General features: G+C 61.9%; 2 protein-coding genes across 57 annotated transcripts in view; one reads left to right on the top strand and one right to left on the bottom strand.

Moving 5' to 3' along the window:
* TSC2 (TSC complex subunit 2) overlaps positions 1–1,310 on the top strand; it is a 36,977-nt gene extending 35,667 nt beyond the window's left edge. For all 38 annotated transcript variants that reach the window (XM_078344343.1, XM_078344336.1, XM_078344342.1 and 35 more), the window contains 4 exons: positions 494–572; positions 651–742; positions 824–922; positions 1,061–1,310. In XM_078344343.1, the coding sequence (XP_078200469.1) occupies positions 494–572; positions 651–742; positions 824–922; positions 1,061–1,225 (435 nt within the window). In that variant the 3' untranslated portion in view covers positions 1,226–1,310. The remainder of the gene's footprint in view (positions 1–493; positions 573–650; positions 743–823; positions 923–1,060) is intronic.
* The window catches only part of PKD1 (polycystin 1, transient receptor potential channel interacting), a 66,439-nt gene continuing 49,485 nt past the window's right edge, over positions 1,301–18,254 (bottom strand). For 12 of the 19 annotated variants that reach the window (XM_078344295.1, XM_078344290.1, XM_078344291.1 and 9 more), the window contains 25 exons: positions 18,028–18,180; positions 17,134–17,278; positions 14,657–15,277; positions 14,209–14,365; positions 13,764–14,016; positions 13,444–13,639; positions 11,817–11,987; positions 11,500–11,643; positions 11,193–11,403; positions 10,978–11,104; positions 9,939–10,055; positions 9,802–9,854; positions 9,401–9,582; positions 9,251–9,323; positions 6,031–6,430; positions 5,763–5,957; positions 5,218–5,357; positions 4,753–4,865; positions 4,342–4,483; positions 4,109–4,234; positions 3,798–3,972; positions 3,376–3,666; positions 3,166–3,300; positions 2,788–3,093; positions 1,301–2,697 (listed from right to left, as the gene is read on the bottom strand). In XM_078344295.1, the coding sequence (XP_078200421.1) occupies positions 2,224–2,697; positions 2,788–3,093; positions 3,166–3,300; positions 3,376–3,666; positions 3,798–3,972; positions 4,109–4,234; positions 4,342–4,483; positions 4,753–4,865; positions 5,218–5,357; positions 5,763–5,957; positions 6,031–6,430; positions 9,251–9,323; positions 9,401–9,582; positions 9,802–9,854; positions 9,939–10,055; positions 10,978–11,104; positions 11,193–11,403; positions 11,500–11,643; positions 11,817–11,987; positions 13,444–13,639; positions 13,764–14,016; positions 14,209–14,365; positions 14,657–15,277; positions 17,134–17,278; positions 18,028–18,180 (5,100 nt within the window). In that variant the 3' untranslated portion in view covers positions 1,301–2,223. The remainder of the gene's footprint in view (positions 2,698–2,787; positions 3,094–3,165; positions 3,301–3,375; positions 3,667–3,797; positions 3,973–4,108; positions 4,235–4,341; positions 4,484–4,752; positions 4,866–5,217; positions 5,358–5,762; positions 5,958–6,030; positions 6,431–9,250; positions 9,324–9,400; positions 9,583–9,801; positions 9,855–9,938; positions 10,056–10,977; positions 11,105–11,192; positions 11,404–11,499; positions 11,644–11,816; positions 11,988–13,443; positions 13,640–13,763; positions 14,017–14,208; positions 14,366–14,656; positions 15,278–17,133; positions 17,279–18,027; positions 18,181–18,254) is intronic. The other 7 variants (XM_035266573.3, XM_078344299.1, XM_035266574.3 and 4 more) reach the window with 7 other exon arrangements.

Here is an 18,254-nt window from a genome sequence, read left to right as displayed (position 1 = left end):
TGTCCAGTATGGCAGGGAGAGCTGGCACGCCCAGGCAGGGCAGGCAGGCTGGAGGCCGTACTCCGAGAGCCCTAGGACACTGTGGCAGGCACCAAACCAAAACCCAAAACTGGGGCTGCTGGTGGAGTCCAAGAGGGGCCAGGACCATAGGGGAGACAATCGAGGAGGGGCGCCGGGGAGGCTGAGGAGGGTGTGGCCGTGCCGAGATGGGGTGCATGGCCCCCAGGGCACTTCGTGGCTGGGCAGGCAGTGATTGGGATGTGTGGCTGCAGAGGCACGAGGGCCCCAGCGGGTGGAGGCTGCAGCTCCAGCACATGTGGGTTCCGTGCCCAGGTGTGGAGTGGGCTTGGTCCCAGAGAGGCCGGACCAACACACCCACCCAAGGGAGGGGGAAGTTTGGGGGCAGACGAGCGTCTAGCAGTACGCGCAGGCAGTAGCCAAGAGCAACTCTCGGCACACGTGTGTGGGGATGACGCCTTCTGTTGTCGGGCAGGGCCAGTTCAACTTTGTCCACGTGATCATCACCCCGCTGGACTATGAGTGCAACCTGGTGTCGCTGCAGTGCAGGAATGGTAGGGCCGGGCCAGGGTGGGGTGGGGCGGGGCGGGGCCGAGGGCCCTGGGCCTGGCATGACCACTGCGTCTCCTCAGACATGGAGGGCCTTGTGGACACCAGCGTGGCCAAGATTGTGTCTGACCGTAACCTGTCCTTTGTGGCCCGCCAGATGGCCCTGCATGCAAATGTGAGTGGGGTGCATCCAGGCGTGAGCTGGTGGGGCACAGGTGCCACCTGTGAGCGAGCTCACTCCTGCCTCCATCCCCAGATGGCCTCACAGGTGCACCACAGCCGCTCCAACCCCACTGACATCTACCCCTCCAAGTGGATCGCCCGGCTCCGCCACATCAAGAGGCTCCGCCAGCGGGTAGGGAAGATGGGGCTCCCTCAGAGAGGGGTGCTGGCTGGCCAGGGCAGGGCATCTGCCCCAGCTGTAGGGTGGGGGTATGAGCAGAGCGGGTGCTATGCCTCCTGGTCTTGCTGCCCAAGCCTCCTCTGCCTTCAGATCTGCGAGGAAGCCCCGTACTCCAACCCCAGCCTGCCTCTGGTGCACCCCCCGGCCCATGCCAAAGCCCCTGCACAGACTCCAGCCGAGCCCGCACCTGGCTACGAGATGGGACAGCGGAAGCGCCTCATCTCGTCTGTGGAGGACTTCACCGAGTTCGTGTGACGCGGAGGCCAGCCCTAGACGGTACTGTGTCGGTGAAATAAAGCCGTGGCCCTGCACGCAGACACGGGCGCGGACTGCAGTCAGACACTCTTTATTGACCTTGTCTGCTTGGGGGGCGTTGAGGCTGCAGAAGTGGTACACAGAGGCAGGCGCAGCCAGCTCCGAGGGCCCTGGGGCTGCCCAGGCCACACAGCGCACACTCACACACACATGCTCACCTTCCTCCACCCTGGGAGCCAGCCCCCAGGAGGGGTCTTTTCCTCTAACCACCACTCCTAGTCCTGTTCCTCACCCAGACCCGATGCCAGCAGGCCTGGGTGCTGCTTTCTCAGTGCCTGGCCTGGGGCAAGGGAGGATGACAAGGCCTTGCCTGGGGGACGGCCCAAGGCCCTGCTCGCATCCAAGCAGCAGCTGGGCTTCTGAAGCCCGGCCACGCCTACCAAGAAAGGCAGGTGTTGCGCGGGAGGCCAGCTCTGGGCACAGGGCCGTTTCAGCTGCCAGGCCTGTCAGCCCCAGTGAAAATAGTGACATACAAAAATATACATTTTAACACCATATAAATTACTGACATGAGACACAGACGGCGCGGTGAATGCAGCAGGAATGGGAGAGGTAATAACTTAGGGGCAGGGCGGCGGCAGCGCAGGCTAACCCTCCCTGAAGCCAGCGGCCTTAGCACGGGGGACAGCTGCCCAGGGGGTGGGGCCGGGCACAGCCCGCTGTACCTGAGGACTTGGGGAAATAAATTAGCATTTCAGAGGCTGGCAAATACCCACTAACTGCTGTGTCATCCCCCAGGGAGCCAGCAAGGGGACCCTGGGTCCTGGCTGGCCACACAGTCTTTTTAAAGTGCTGAAGCCCACAGAGAGAGACCCCTGCCTGCTCTCTGGGGAACCTGTGTGCAGCCATTCTGCCTGGCCCGTGGCTTTGAGGGCAGCAGAAGGTAATACTGAGTGGTGTCCACTGTGACTCCACAGGCGCCACCCCAGGGAAGGGGCCTAAGTGCTGCTGGGGTGGACCTTGTTCTTGGCCCACAGTGGTGCCCTGATAGGGCCAGTGGCCAGGTCCACACCCCGACTGGCCCGGACAAGGCGGCTGGGCATTGCTGGCCGTGGGCCCGGGGATGGGCCACGCGAAGCAGCAGCGGAGGCCCGGCTGCTCCTATGGCCTTGCAAGCTGTGTAGTTGCTGCTCCAGCTGATACACATCTTCTGTGGCCTGGTTGAGTCGGTCAAACTGGGTGAGCAGGGCCTCGAACACGGCTTGGAGGCGGGAGGGCTCAGGCACCGGCTCACTCCTGAGTCCCAGCCGGCCCAGGCCCATGCTCAGCCCATCCAGCTGGCTGGAGGAGGTGGAGGGGTGCGATGCATCGGAGCCAGCGCTGGGTGGGGGCACATCCGGGGAGATCTTGGAGCCCCTGGAGGAGCGGGAGGGCAGCGGCTCCATCCCTTCAAAGCGGACTTTGTGGCGGAACTGGGGGCGGCACAGGGGCTCGGTCAGTCCGGCTGCACCCTGGGCAGAGCCCAGGGCGTATCCCTCTCCCCCCCACTGGGCCGTACCCACCTCCTTGACTTTGCTGAGGCCCATCCAGAGGCGCAGCCTGCGCAGGAACAGCTCCACCATCTCATAATCCTGGGGCTCCCAGGCTGGCCGGTACAGCTCTCCACGGAGGGCGTGGTAGCGCCACCGGAGGATGACAGCCCCCAGCCGCAGGGCACCCCACAGCCGCAGCGCCCAGAGTCCCATACACAGCAGAGGTGACAGGTGGCAGGACTCAGCTGGACACGGGGTGGACAACCCGGCCCCAGGGCACAGCACCAACAGAGCCTGGGCCACACTCCAAAGGGAGTCCACGCAAGAGGACACAAGCTGCAGGAAAGGGCACCAGTGAGGGCGTGCTGGCTGAGGTAAGCTGCCCTCCCCGGCCACGCAGTCACTTACCAGGACAGCCAGCTGGGCATAGGCTATCCCAAGTACCACCAGGCCCAAGGTGGCCCCCAAAAGCTCTGGCAGAGCCCGGCATAACGTCTTGCCAAAGACGGACCACTGGCGCACGAAGCGTAGCTGCTGGGCGGCCTGTGGGTGAGGGATATGTCAGCTGGCAGCCCTGGGCTCTGCACCCAGCCCTACACCCGCCGGCCCAGCCCTTACCTTGACTAGGAGCAGGAAGAGCAGCGAGGCTGCCAGGCCACGGGCTGCGGAGCTCAGCTGCGCCACCTGGTCAAAGCTGATGAAGCGGCGCGGGCGGCCGCGCACAAAGCGGGTCCACTGGTGGTCGGCAGCGCCCAGCTGGGCGAGTCGGACCAGTGCCGTGGCTGCCGTTAGCGCCACCAGCAGCCACCGCGCCCAGGCCCCGGGCCGCAACATGCGCCCGCACCCCTCCCTGTGCCAAGTGCGGACCTCTGCCACAGCGAAGTGCAGCGCGAAAAGCAGCAGGCACACCTGTGAGGGGTGGAGTCAGGAGGGGCGGGGTCCTGTGAGGGGTGGGATGGGCTGAGGGCGGAACGCTGAGGGGTGGGACGCTGTGGGAGAGGCAGGGGCAGGGGCAGGGGCAGGGGCAGGGGCGGGCATACCGACGTGAGCAGAGGCAGCGAGAGGCCCCCGCTGAGACGGCGCAGCGCGAATGGGCGCACGCTGAGGGCGGCCAGGGCGCGGCCAGCTGCCGGGAACTCGAGGCGCAGTGTGACGGCGGCGTGCAGCCCCACGGCCGGGCTGTAGCGCGTGAGCTCCACAAACACAGCGCGGCTCCTGCGCAGAGGGTGCTGGTCAGTGGGAGTGGGTGGCAGGGCAGGAGCTGCCTAGGCTGGTGACTGCAGCCGCGTGGGAGGGGCCCGTGGAGGGAGCCACCGTCCCGCAGCCCAGGGGGTCTGCCCCGTGCTCCCACCTGTTGTCCAGCCAGTTGTGCAGCTCCAGGAAGCGCAGCCGGGCGCGGCTCTCCTCCAGGCTCAGGCCCAGCTCCTGCACGTAGCCCCCACTGTCATACACGGCGCAGAAACCCCAGGACCACGCCCTGCCGGAGAGAGGTGGCGTTCGTGCTGCAACCCAGCCCCGCAGGCCACGGCACCCCTGGAGAGCTCCTCCCTTGCCACGGACGCCTGGGGCCCTCACCCTGCTTACCCCAGCAGGTCCGGCGCCGAGTAGGCCCATGTCCCCGAGCTATTGTGAGGACTCCCCCAGCCAACGCTGTAGTCGCTGGTGCTGAAGCCTCCCGCGGCCGAGCACATGTGGACCCTGGGACCAGGAGGGTCTGGGCAGAGTGCTGAAATGCAGAGCCCAGGCCAGGACCAGGGCATCGTCACAACCCCTGGCCTGCTCACCTGAGCTCTGGTTCCGCGCCACCGCAGGGAACCCTCCCAGTAGCCATCTATTAGACAACGTGATCATCGCTAACATACAGAAAAGGAAACCACGGTGTGAAAAAACAAAGGTCACACAGCTAGGGAGCAGGGCTGACGCCAGAGCTCCACTGAAGGCTGCTCTCTGGAAAAGAGCAAGACTTTAAGACTTGGGGCACCCCTGCCAGCTCACCTTCCTGCAGCCGCACCTGCCGCAGCCGTGGGGGCCCCAGCTCTGGCCTGGACTGGTTCCCATGGACGTAGGGCAGCAGCACGTGGGCCATCCATGGCCAGAGCTCCTCAGACCTGCCACACCAGACACAGTCACACACTCTGGCCCCCACTGCCTCACACCTGTCTCGGGTGAGCGGCTGCCAGAGGCCCAGGGAGCATGGCTCCCACGGCCCCCCTACCCCACTGGCCACAGCCACATCTGGGCTCCTCAGCCTCAGCCGGGGACGTTCTGGGGCAGATGATTCTCTATCATAGGGCCATCCTGTGCACTGATGTGGAGCTGTATCCCTCGCCTCTGCCCACTGATGCCAGCAGCAGTGAGCTCCAGTTCTGGCTCTATACATTTCCACGTGTCCTCCAGCATCGAGCTGGACTAGAGAAAACCAAAACCCAGCAAACAGACGAGTGCGCCAGGCGCCCGTACCGAGTGATGGCCAAGAAGGCCTGGCTGTGCAGCTCCTGCTTGATGGCGCTCTGCAGACGGTAGGCGTGTCCATGGCACGAGGTATCCCCATAGCTGGCCAGCAGTGTCACCAGCAGGAAAAGCATGTACACCAGCAGGCTCTGGTGGACAGGAGGGCCCTGTGGTCAGCTTGGCCCCAGCACACAGTGACAGTGGGGCTTTGGGAACGCTAGGTAGCAGACTGCCTGACTGGGTCCCTGATGGCAAGTAATGGCAGCACACCCCACCAGGGACCCCCCCCCGCCCCAGGGACCCCATGCAGGCCACTAAAGCAGTGCTTAGGGCCCTTCATGGCCAGGCAGGAGCAGGCATTGCAGCTGGGCCCTGACAGGGACTGGGGCAGCAGGTGGACAGCTTGGGGTAAGAGTCCGGGTACAGGCTACAGAGCCTTGAACCCCCAAGGGCCTTCTGAGGTGAGGAAGGGGATGGGAGTGTCCCGTGTGCATGGGTGGGAGATGGGAGACAGAGGTGGTGGTAGCAGGGGCACAGGCTGCACCCAGGCTCACCCGCAGCATGCCATGTAGCCTCTTGACCTTGCGGGCTTCCTCCTTGGCCAGGAAGAGTGCAAAGCCATGGGGGGGCCGTACACGGGGCACACGTGTGTTCACAGGCGTGACAGCCGGGCTCTCCACAAGGGTGTCGTCTTCATCAGGGTGCAGCCGCTTGGCCACCAGTGAGAAGTACAACGCTTCCAGCAGGACCTGGGGAGCAGAAGACTTCAGAGGGGTCCCCTGTGCTAGAGGCCTGGAGCCCCGCCCCTGGCAGCCCCCTCACCTTCAGTGGCTCCCAGCCGAGGAACGAGGCCAGGAAGCTGGCGCTGCTGGACAGGAGCCATGCGACACTCACACCAGGGGGGAAGCCAGCACCCACCCACCCTGAGACTCCCACAGTCACAGCCGCCAGAAGCAGACTGAGCCCGTGGGCCAGGGAGGCGCACCAGGCCGGCAGCAGGTGCTTCCGCAGGCCCTCCACCAGTCCTGGGGATGCAGGGACAGACCTGTGACCGGAGGCCCAAAGGGAGGGGCTGGGGGTGTCCCGGGCCTGTGCAAGCACACCTGTCCTGGAGAGCCTCGCTGCCTGGGGCTCTTCCCAGGTCAGGCCCGGGCTGGGGAGCCCTGGCTCCCCCAGTCTCTGTAGCACCAGCGCCTCTGTCTTCTCCCCAGGAGTGCTGGACCTGAAGGACATGATGGGCCTTGAATTCTTGCTTGCCTCGCTGGAGGCAGTGGCACCCAAGCCCATGCTCATCTGGGCAGGCAGTTTCTTGAGCCTCTAGGGCCATGAGGGTCCCACCAGAAGACCCTACGCCAAACCAAAGTGGGAGTGGTGCTGGGAGCCAGTGCACCAAGAGCTGCTCCAGGCGCCGAGGCCAGGTGTCTGCCTGTGTCCCCCTCCTGCTGGCTTTCTGCTGATAAACCCATCATTCACAGCCTGACCAGCCAGCCCTCGTCCTAGACCTCCAGCTCCCCCTACAGTGGCACACAGCCTCTCAGGGTGCAACAGGCCCCTTTCAACCCTGCAAACTATGATTGGGTCCCAACCATCCAGCGAGCACGTCCACAATCTAGAGGCCAATGTGTCTGTCTCACACAGTTTGACGGCCTAAAATTAACTTTTGGGCAAGAAAACATAAAAGCCTTTCAAATCCCAAAAGTATGTAAGGCTCCCTGGGGCCAGAGATCTGCTGGCTTCTCTAGGTACAGTCTGGTGAGCCCACCACAAGAACGGCCTGGCCAGGGGCCGCACTGCACTGAATGCTCCGTTTGGCTGTCTCCCAGAGGATAAAAAGCACTCTCAGCTCCTTGAGAGGCGTGTCTCAGCCAGGCGCAGTGGCTCACACCTATAATCCCAGTACTTCAGGAGACTGAGGCAGGAGCATCAGTTGAGCTCAGCAGTTGGGAGACCCTACCTCTACAAAAAAAATGACCCAGCCTCAACTCGGCCAGGCACAATGGCTCACGCTGATAATCCCAGCACTTTGGGAGGCCAAGGTGGGTGGATCATGAGGTCAGGAGTTCAAGACCAGCTCAGCCAACATGGTGAAACCCCATCTCTACTAAAAACAAAATTAGCCAGGCAGGCATGGTGGCGGGTGCCTGTAATCCCAGCTGCTCAGGAGACTGAGGTAGAGAACTGCTTGAGCCTGGAAGGCAGAGGTTGTAGTGAGCCGTGATCACACCACTGCACTCCAACCTGGGCAACACAGTGAGACCCTGTCTAAAATAAAGACCCAAGCTAAACACAAACGACTCAAACGGTGTCTGACTCGGGGAGCGGGCTCTTGTTGGCAAATAGAATGGCCTGTAGGGGAGGCAAGGGGCAGCCAGGAATGTCAGGGCAGAGGCGCCACCAGGACGGAGGGTGCAGGCCCAGCTGCGGGAAGGCCAGGCCTCTGCATTGGGAAAGGAGCCATGGGATGTGCTGGAGGCTGGCGTGAGGAAGGACCCAGAGAGGGGTCCAGGACGAACCCAAGCCTCCAACGTGCTCAGCCTGAAGCACTGCCTGAGGAAGGGATGGCCAAGGGTTGAGGACGTGGGGAGGATGGGAGGACCACGTGCTCTGTGTGGCCACCAAGTCTGAGCTGCTGCCAGAAGTCCCCACAGAGGCACTGAATCTGGATTTCACAAACAGCTCTGGGCTGGAGATACTGGGGGGGCTGGTCAGTGTGTAGTGACTCCCCCTGGATTTCCCCATACTCTGTATTTTGAAAACCGATTGGCAACTTTTTCATAAAGATGCCCTCACGCCATGCTTATCTGCCTTTTGCCTTCTGTAAAACGGAAGTCTTCTTTTTGTCTGGGTCCTGGGACAATGACAAGCACTGAAAGGAATGATAATGCAGAACTCAAAGCAGATGTGGCTGGAAAAGCAGCACAGCCACGCACCACTCGGTGCCAGGGAGACGCTCTGAGAAACACGTCATGAGGTCATTGTCACTGCTAGCGTCACAGGGTGTAGTTACCCAAACGGAGACGCATGCAGGCCCTGTGCTGTGGCTGCTGGCTCCTGGCTCCACACATGCACCGGGCACCGCTGCACTGAATCCTGCCGGCAGCTGCAGCACGAGGCAGGGCCGTGTGCACCTCAGCACCTCTGAGCATGGGAAGGCACGGCAGTGCCCAGGGTCACATGTGTGGGACCACGCCACATAACACGTGACTACATACGTGCTGACTCTATGTTACCCTTTATTGCTAAGTTGGAAAACCACCAAGAAATTGAGTAAAACCATTTTTTAAGGCAGTCACGCTTTGTTGCCCAGGCTGGAGTGCAGTGGCGAGATCTTGGCTCACTGCAACCTCCATCTCCTGGGTTCAGGCAATTCTCTTGCCTCAGCCTCCCACGTAGCTGGGATTACAGGTGCCCACCACCACACCCAGCTAATTATTTTGTATTTTTAGTAGAGTTGAGGTTTCACCATGTTGGCCAGGCTGGTCTTGAACTCCTGACCTCAGGTGACCCACCCGCCTCGGCCTCCAAAAGTGCTGGGATTACAGGCAGGAGCCACTGCGCTCAACCAAGAAATTCTTTAAAATACAAATTACCAAAAATGGTCTCAAAAAGAAAAAAATGGGGTACTTAAAAACCTGCCCACAATTTCTCACTGTTCTGAGACCAAGATGAAAACATGGCCCCGGCCAGCCTCACACAGGAGCCTTTCTGCTCCTCCAAATCCCCATGCTCCTGCTTCCTCCCCAGAGGGAAGGTTCTGGGGCTCTGGGGAAGCCTATGAGGCTCTTTCCAGAAAAGGAACGGGAGGTTCAGAGAAGTGAACCGGTACAGCCCAGCCCTGGTGCAGCCACACCACCCCATCCTAGGGGAACACGGCTGCTGGGCCTAAGTCCTGGCACCTCCTCCAGCACCCCCCATCCCGAGAGCCGGCCCCTCCTCCCGCAACCCTTCCCCTGAGTCCTGGCCCCACCTCCAGCAACCCCCCTCCCCACCCAGGTCCTGGCCTCTCCTCCAAACCCCTCCTTCCCAAGAGCCGGGCACTCACAGGCTGGTGAGCAGGTCCGTTTCCACTTGGGTATCCTGGGTGGGGGCAAGCACCTGCCGGATCAGATCTTCATCTAGAGGGACAGGAGGCAGCGGGTAGACTCAGCTGCGCTGGTGAGCTTCAGAGCCCCCTCCTCTCATCCCAACTCACCTGATGCTGAGGATTTGGCTGGAGAGTAGGGGCTGGCCAGGGAGAGGCTGTCCTCCTCTGGGCCCAGCCCATGGCCTGCCCGGCCCCGAGCCAGCTGCCGCAGGTTGCTGCCCACAATGGACGGGTCGCTGAGCAGGTCCGGCCAACTGAGTGTGCCCTCACTGGACGGCCAGCACACCAGGCTTCAGGAGGCGCAGGTCAGCAAGGAGCGAGGGGATGCATCATGCACGCACCCCACCCCCGTCTAGTCACATGAGGACACCCTGGGCTTCCAAGTAAACCCGCTCCCAGGCAATGTGACCATATGGAGCCACAGACACCCACCAAGGACACATAGCCCACACATCCCCGGCGCCCAACAGCGACCTGCACCAGGGCCAAGGTTTCTCTAGGGAACCCACCTCTTAGAATCATCCAGAAATAAGTCACTCTTCATCTGTCCAGCAAAGGCCTGCTAAGAAGTGCAGTGTCTGAGTCCGAGTTGCCCCGAGGCGGCAGGACCCTCAGCCCAGACTGGGACCCTCGGCAGAGCGCTCACCTCAGCGTGGAGGCCCGAGAATGTGAGGAAGGAGCTGTCCAGCACAGATGAGCCCAGGCAGCTGTCGATGTCCAGCATCTGCTGCCCGGCGGGTGTGGGGCTTGGGCCCACAGCCACCTGCGGACAAGGGCAGTGGTCAGCAGGCGGCAGCTCAGACCTGCTCAGGACAGGCATGAGAAGTCACCTCAGCAGACAGGACAGAGCCTGGTGCCATCAAACAGAACACTCTAGAGTGGTAGTGGTGTGTGACATCTGCACTGCCCGTGACGGCAGCCCCTCAGGTGTGCCACTGAGCACTTGACAGGTGACTGGTGCAGCTAAGGAACTGAGCTTGGAATTTCATTTCCTTTATTTATTTATTTTTGAGACAGAATATCACTCTGTTCCTGAGGCTGGAGTGCAGTGGTGCGATCTTGCCTCACTGCATCCTCCACCTCCTGGGTTCAAGCAATTCTCCTGCCTCAGCCTCCCAAGTAGCCAGGCGCCCAGCACACCTGGCTAATTGTTGTATTTTTAGTAGAGACGGGGTTTCACCATGTTGGCCAGGATGGTCTCAATCTCCTGATCTCGTGATCTGCCCGCCTCAGCCTCCCCAAGTGCTGGGATTACAGGCGTGAGCCACCATGCCGGCTGCCCTGTGGGGGTTTCTAAGGGACTAACTTGGTCAGACTCTTCACTTGCTGTAAGATGTACTGAGATTTTCTTCTTGAGTCAGTTTCAGGAGCGTGTGCAGCCACGTGCTCGCTTCTTCTAAGTCATCTGATGTGCTGTGGGCAGGTGCCTGTGGCATCCCTAAAGTCCTGTTAATGTCTGCAGGGTTGGCAGCAATGTGCTCTTTCCTTTCACAGAATATTCTGGCATCTAAGTTTTCTCTTTCTCCCTGGTCAGTCTAAGGCTGCTCAACTGTGCTGACCCTCCCTGAGAGCCCACCTTTGGTGGGCCCCTTTCCCTCTGGCTGAGGGGCTAAACAGTGCCCTGGGCATGGTGCTGAGGCCCAGGCTCCATCGCCTGTCCTCCCAGGTCCCCAGCCCCAGCCCACCTTGCTCCGGGACATCCGGAAGAGAAAGAGGACAGCCAGGTAGATGGGATAGACAACCACACTGGACACCAGGCCAATGGCGACTGTGTCGACGCTCAGCGGGCTCAGCCTGGACACATGACCCGTGCTGTGTGGAGGAGGAGGCCAAACAGGTGAGGCTGAGGGACAGAAAGCGATGGACAGGAAGAGGCTGTCCCAACCCCCACGGCACCCACCTGTAGGCTGAGTCTCCCACAGTCCCGTACCACACGGCATTGGCGCCCAGGAAGAGGCAGATGAGAAGGACGCAGCAGGTGGCCCTCTGGATGCGGGTGAAGCGGCTTCGAGGTGGCCGGTCCCATATGGAGAGCCAGATGTGCTTGTCGAAGAAGCCTCGCTGCAGCTCAGCCACCAGCAGGCGCCGGAAGCTCCACAGAGCCATGTCACCTAGGGCGCAGGGAGGGCAGAGCTGCGGGAGGCCTTGGGGCAGGATCCCCCAGCCCATCCTCCCACCTGCCCACACAGCAGGAAATAAGGCCTTACTTGCTGCCAGCACCTCCTTCTCCACCAGGCCCCCATTGGCCTCCGTCTCCACCGACAACCAGTCATTGACCAAGAAGAAGGCACTGCGGGCTGTCTGCAGGTCCCTAACGATGACGTGCTGCAGGAACCAGGCGGGGCTGAGCCCTACGGAAGCACAGGAGCGAGGTCAGGCCCAACGGCGCCCGAGGCAGCGGCAGGGGGCAGACAGAGGTGAAGAGGGGGTGGAGGTGAGGAGGGGGGCGGAGGTGAAGAGGGGCGCGGAGGTGAGGAAGGGCAGAGGTCAGGAGGGGGCAGAGGTCAGCAGGGTCCACACAGACCTTTGTTGTCATGCCACACTCGGATCTTCCACACGCTGCCCAGGCTGTGCAGGGTGGCGATCTGGAAGATGTCCAGGCTGTTGCGGTGGAAGGCTCTGTCGCCATCCAGGTGCCGGTGGCCGCTCTGGCTGTCCACCCCATAGAGCATGATGCCCACATGGGCTGTGGTGCCTGTGAACGAGAGGGAGGCGTGGAAGGCTGGGTCTGCTCCCCAACACGGTGGCGTCGCAGGCCACTTGTCTCAGCTTCGGCCTCCGTGCGCTCAAGGAGCTGCACAGGCAGTCCCAGCTTCGCACAGCTCTGCCAAACCAGGGGCTGCGGTTACCCCAATCTTTCCAATAAACACCAAAGCTACAAGGACATGGTTGAGTGACAGAGATAACTGTGTGATACCTGCACATGCCTCAGTCCACGTCACAACCAGCGACCCGCACCACACACTGTCCTTCAGTGCATGCAGACTGCAAAGCATGAAGCCACGTCCCTTTCTCTCCCATTGACAGACCGAGGTGACAGTTTTTAAAAGTAGGTAATCAAAAACAAGAACTGGCCAATGAAGATGAAGGCACAGCACGAAGATAAAAAATGGGGACATGGCTAGGGACAGTGGCTCACGCCTGTCATCCCAGCACCTGGGGAGGCTGAGGCAGGCGGATCACCTGAGGTCAGGAGTTTGAGACCACCCTGGCCAACATAATGAAAAATTAGCCAGGCGTGGTGGCATGCACCAGCTAGTCACGAGGCTGAGGCAGGGGAATCACTTGAACCCAGGAGGCGGAGACTGCAATGAGCTGAGACTGCACCACTGCACTCCAGCCTGGGCCACAGAGCAAGACTCCCGTAGGCAAAAAAAAAAAAAAAAAGAAAAAATTAGGGAACGCTGGAAGGGCAATTCCAACGGAACAGAAGTGGAGTTATTGCTAAAACACTATGGGAGCAGAGTGGGGTGGCTCACGCCTGTAATCCCAGCACTTTGGGAGGCCAAGATCGGCAGATCACCTGAGGTCAGGAGTTTGAGACCAGCCTTGCCAACACGATGGAGCTGTGTCTCTCCTAAAAATACAAAGATTAGCTGGGGGTGGTGTCGCGTGCCTGTGGTCCCAGCTACTCGGGAGGCTGAAGCAGAAGAGTTGCTTAAACCCGGGAGGCAAAGGCTGCAGTGAGCCGAGACTGCGACACGGTACTCCGGCCTGAGCAACAGAGCAAGTGTCAGTGTCAGAACAAAGGAGGAGAAAAAGAAACAGCCAGCCCTGGGGAGGGTGACGTCGTCTCCGTGTGAGAGGCGAGCTATGCCAGGATTGCGGGGGGGAGCACAGTCTCCCGCACTGGTCACGACGCTCCCCTCTGCACAGGCTAAGCTCAGTGACTTGTGGGACCACACTAACGTGCAAAACACAGGCTGCCCACCCTGACCAAGTGGGCACCTACTTCCAGCTAGGAGCTCTCCTAGTCCTCAGGGACAGTGAGTGCCCACGAGGTCATTCCCAGGATTTACAAATGAGCCCTTTGCACGGCACTGGAGAAGCTGCCTTGTTCTGATGACTGCAGCAAGACTCACTTCCAGAGAGTGCAACCCGCAGGGCCAGCAAGAGTACGGAGGCCACGCCGCCCTGCCACGTCCCCTCACCTGAGCCTCGGCCCCAGCCTGTCTTGACGAGAATCTCGTACTTAAAGCGGCCCCGCTGCCCGCAGAAGGGGATGGCTCGGCCCCGGCTGGCGTCCAGCTGGTCCAGCTTGTGAAGGATGGCAGCCATGACTGCGTAGGTCACCAGGCACACGGTGCATGTCAGCAGGACAATGTAGTTTACGCCCACTGTTGGCTCCTGTGAGGATACAGCCACCAGGCCCAGGAGGTCACATGCAAGCTGCACCTTCTCAGGACAGAGCCGAGCCCACCCAGGCCATCCTCCACCCTGCAAAATCTCCCAGGCACATGGGGCCACTCACGGGAGGCATGAAGTGGACACGGCTTGGGGGCACGAAGAGGCTGGCACCAAAGGCAGTGAGATGGCGGGTGAGGCAGACGGCCTGCTGGGGTGAGGTCTCCTCTAGGGGCAGCAGCCCCTCTGTCCTCCATGCCATGTCTTCCTCGCTGAAGTACTGGCACAGGGACGTGTACAGGCCCACAGACACCTCCAGCACCGACCAGTGGAAGTGGCTGGTGAGGTTCAGATAGTAACTCCCCGCTGGGTCTCCATTCCTGGGCAGGGAAGGGGCAGTCGAGGTAAGCTTGGACCCTGCCAGGGTGGGTATCTGGGTCCCAGACCCCATGCCTGGCCCAGTCCCCAGTCCCCTCGCTGCCTGGTGTCCCCACAGGGCTAATGACCCAGGCCATGCTGACCCACGGTGCACCACCCCTCCCCGTCCTGCCAGGCCGACCCTCGGAGCTCACCCCGGGGCAATGAAGAAGGTGTAGGGCCTGTGGTCGGTTCCCTCCAGTGACTCGGGCCGGATCTTCCTGCTGGCCGAGCAGTTGTGCTGGTTGGGCCGGGGTTCCGAGTGCAAGTAGACTGCCAGGTAGGGCTCGGGTTCCTCAGAAAGGTAGCGACCTGGGGGCAGCATGCACAGGTCAGATGCCCGCTAGGAAGCTCACCCACCCAGAGACACCCACAGTAGCCCTCCTGAGCCCGCCCTCTGCCACAGGCCTGAGAAGCCACAGGAGCCTCTGCGCTGGAGCCGGCACTGGCTTCTCCATGGACCCCAACTTCTCTACCGCCAGGCCTCCAGCAGCCCATGAAGCAGAAGGCGGACTTCACCAGAAACACTCATGGAGTCCCTACGAGAAACACCGTCCCCCAGGAACGAGGCCCCAGAGCGTGTGCCCCACCCACTGCACGCACCATCCAACAGCGTGTAGTTGAGCTGCAGGTGCAGTCCGGCCGCAGGGTTGCTGCTGTCCAGGGTGACCACGGCGCCGACAGAGGTCTGAGGCTGGACCACGACAGAGTGGGCAGGGCTGTGGTGGCCAAGGGCGGCCCAGTCTGAGTTGTTGGGCACCTTGACAGTGATGGCACGCTCCGAGGCTAGCCGCTCAATGGGGATCTGGGTGCCGGCCTGTGTCTGGAACGCCATGGAGGCCACCTTCGTAGAGACAGTGTAGTTGCTGATGTAACCGAAGGGAAAGGGGTTGGAGTCCACCAGGAAGATGAGCTGCACCACATCGCTGAGGTTGGACAGGGCCCCGCTGAAAGCCTCGGGGATGGAGAAGTGGCAGCCGGGGCCTGGGGCACTGCCATAGCACAGCAGGCTCCCAGGGTCTGAGCGCTTGCCCTGGGCCACAATCTCCTCACCCGCCAGTGTCAGGGGCTCCTCATTGAGGACTCGGGAGCGCATGAGGATGCGCATGAGGGCAGAGGTCAGGTTGTAGGCCCGGGATGCCACCATCCTTGATGGCGGCTCGGCCCCCAGCTCCGAGGGCTGCGGCCCCTGCACATCGGAGCTGGCCAGGTGGATGAGGTCACCTGCAGACAGGCATGAGGTCAGTGCAGGGACAAGGGGAGGCAGAGGAAGGGTGGGGGCTGGGAGAAAGGAGGACGCAGAGGGAGGGTGGGGGCTGGCAGAAAAGGGGAACCTGAGGGGGTTGGTGGGGAAGATGCAGGCAGAAGGAAGGGGGAAGCTGGAGAGAAGGAGGGGGATGAGAAGAGGAGAGGCACAAGGAGAGGGAGGGGGACGAGGAGGGGGAGAAGAGGAGGGATGAGGAGGGGACAGAGGGGGATAGAGATGGTGAGAGGAAGGGGGATGAGAGGGATGGGGGATGAGGAAAGAAGGGGGATGGGGAGGAGGTGAGGGGAGAAGGAGGGGGATGAGAAGGGAAGAGGGAGGGGAGGGAAGGGGAGGAACAGGTGTCGGAGGGGATGGGGAAGGGGATGAGGGGAAATGGGAGGGATGAAGGAAGAAGAGGGATGAGGGGGAGGAATGGAGAAGGGGAGGGGGATAGAGATAGAAAAAAGGAATGGGAGTAAGGAAAGGAATGAGAATGAAAATGGGGAATGGGGCAAGGGTGAGGTGGAGAGAGAACAAGGGGAGAGGAAGGAGCAGGGGGAAGGAGGAGGAGGAAGTAGGGGAAGAGGGAGGAGGGAGGAGGGGAGATGAGAGAGACAGGAAGGGAAGGAAGTGGGGGAGGAAGTGGGGGAGGGGGAATGGGGGAGGGAATGGGGGAGGAAGTGGGGGAGGGGGAATGGGGGAGGAAGTGGGGAGGGGGAATGAGGGAGAGAAGGGGAAAAGGGAGGTAGAAGAAAAGAAGGAGAGAAGGAAAAGGAGGAGGGGAGGGGATGGGAGGAGAACGGGGGAGGGAGAAGGGGTAGGGGAAGGGGAGTGGGAAAGGTGGAAAGGGAGGGGAAGGGAAGGGGAGGGGGAAGATGAGAGGGAGAGGAGGAGAAGGGGAGGGGAGGAGAAGGGGGGAGGGAGAAGGGAAGGAGGGGTAAGGGGGAATAGGGAGGTGGGAAGCAGAAGAAGGAGAAGAGGTGGGAAGCAAGGGAGGGAGGGAAGGATGGAGGCAGGTGGAAGGGAGGAGAGGGAAGGGGGAAAGGAAGAGAGGGAAGGGGGAAGGGAGGAGAGGGAAGGGGGAAGGGAGGAGAGGGAAGGGGGAAGGGAGGAGAGGAAAGGGAGAGAAGGGAGGGAGGGAGAAAGGGAGGGAGGGAAGGGAAAAAGGGGAGGAGAGGGGAGGGAGGGAAGGGGAGGGGCAGAGGGAAGGGGAGAGGAGAAGGGAGGGTAGGAGGGGGAGGGATGGGAGGAGAGGGGAGGGGAGGGATGGGGGAGGGGAGGGGAGGAGAGGAGAGGGTGGAGGGGGAGGAGAGGGTGGAGGGGGAGGGGAAGGAGAGGGAGGAGAAAGGAAGGGGAAGGAGAGGGAGGAGAAAGGAAGGGGAAGGGGGGAGGGAGGGGGGAGGGAGAAGGGAAGGGGAGGGGGAAAGGAGGGGGCAGAGATGGGGGAGGTAAAGGGGAGCGGGAGGGGGAAGGGAAAAGGAAGGAGGAAGAGGGGGAGGGAGAGAGGAGGGGGATGGGGAGGGGAGAAGGCAGAAGATGGGGGGGCGGAAGGATGATGGGGGCCGGAAGGATGATGGGGCCGGAAGGATGATCGGGGGGCGGAAGGATGATGGGGGGGCGGAAGGATGATGGGGCCGGAAGGATGATGGGGGGGCGGAAGGATGATGGGGGGCGGAAGGATGATGGGGGGGCGGAAGGATGATGGGGCCGGAAGGATGATCGGGGGGCGGAAGGATGATCGGGGGGCGGAAGGATGATGGGGGGGCGGAAGGATGATGGGGGGGCAGAAGGATGATGTGGGGTGGAAGGATGATGGGGGGCTCGGGCTGCACACCTGTGATGTTGAGAATGCTGTCTCCAATGGCTGTGGGGGTCACAGTGCCTGCGGTGGTCTCCGCCTGCAAGATCCGCATCATAGCCTCCAGCTTGTGCAGTGTCTGCTTCAGGCACGAGCGGCACACGAGCTCCCTGCTGGGCCCCTGCGAGGAGCCGACAGTGTCCAGCTCCACTCCTGGGTGCAGCCGCAAGTGCTCCCTGTACACATCCTCCTCTCCACGAGTGTCCTCACCCAGCTCCTGCCCCTGGACCTACAGCTAGAGAGCCTGCCAGACTGGACCCCCACAGCCTCCCTGACCCAGGGTCTCCACCTGGGCTCATGTGACAAGGCCCACCAACCACACAGGGCACCTTTTCACACAAATGAGAGTGAGGCAGCTGCCAAGGCCATGGATAGCATCCAGACCCAGCCACAGCACAGCCAGGGATGCCACAGGGCAGCAGGGTAGCTCCAGCTGCAAAGCCCTCTTCACACTTCTCCTCCCAGGGCTCTGCCCTGCCCCAGTCTCAAATCAGCCCCCTGCCATGCAGGCACAGTGCCCCCATTAGATGTACCCTGCCCACACGAGCCTGGGCTGTGGCAGCAGGCGCCTCAGGGGAGAGAAACTGCGAGTGTGCCAGGGAAATGCTGGGGGTGGGGGGAAGGGAGTGGACAGAGCAGCATCTTCCCAGCCCCTCCCTATATCTGGCCCCTCTTTGACCCGAGTCCCCCAGAGGCACCCTGGGTTCACGAGCGACAGCAGGAGAACGGCTAAGGCTGCCAAGGCAGGTCAGAGGCCGAGGGCCACGGTGGAAAGGAGCCCAGGCTGGGAGGCTCAGCTCCTTGGCCAAGCTGCCTGTCCACCGCGGAGGCTGGACCCAGTGCCCAGGCAGGCATGTGGGGCCGTCCTACCATGCACTGGGCCAGTGCAGCGGCGATCTGCTGAATGTCATCCACGGTGTGGACCCGCAGGGACACCAGGGTCTCTGTGATGTTCTTGCGTATCTGAGCTCGGCGCTGCCGCTCATGTTCGGGCTCTGCTGCCGTGTCCGGGGCCTGCTCGTACTGGGGAAGGCGGGGGCACAGGGCGCTCTCACCAGGGAAGGAGACTGGTAGCTACCCACGACTCCTGGGGTTTA

Source organism: Callithrix jacchus, chromosome 12 (assembly GCF_049354715.1).
Source record: "Callithrix jacchus isolate 240 chromosome 12, calJac240_pri, whole genome shotgun sequence".
NCBI classification, from domain to species: domain Eukaryota; kingdom Metazoa; phylum Chordata; class Mammalia; order Primates; family Cebidae; genus Callithrix; species Callithrix jacchus.
This window is presented reverse-complemented; position numbering and strand designations above follow the sequence as displayed.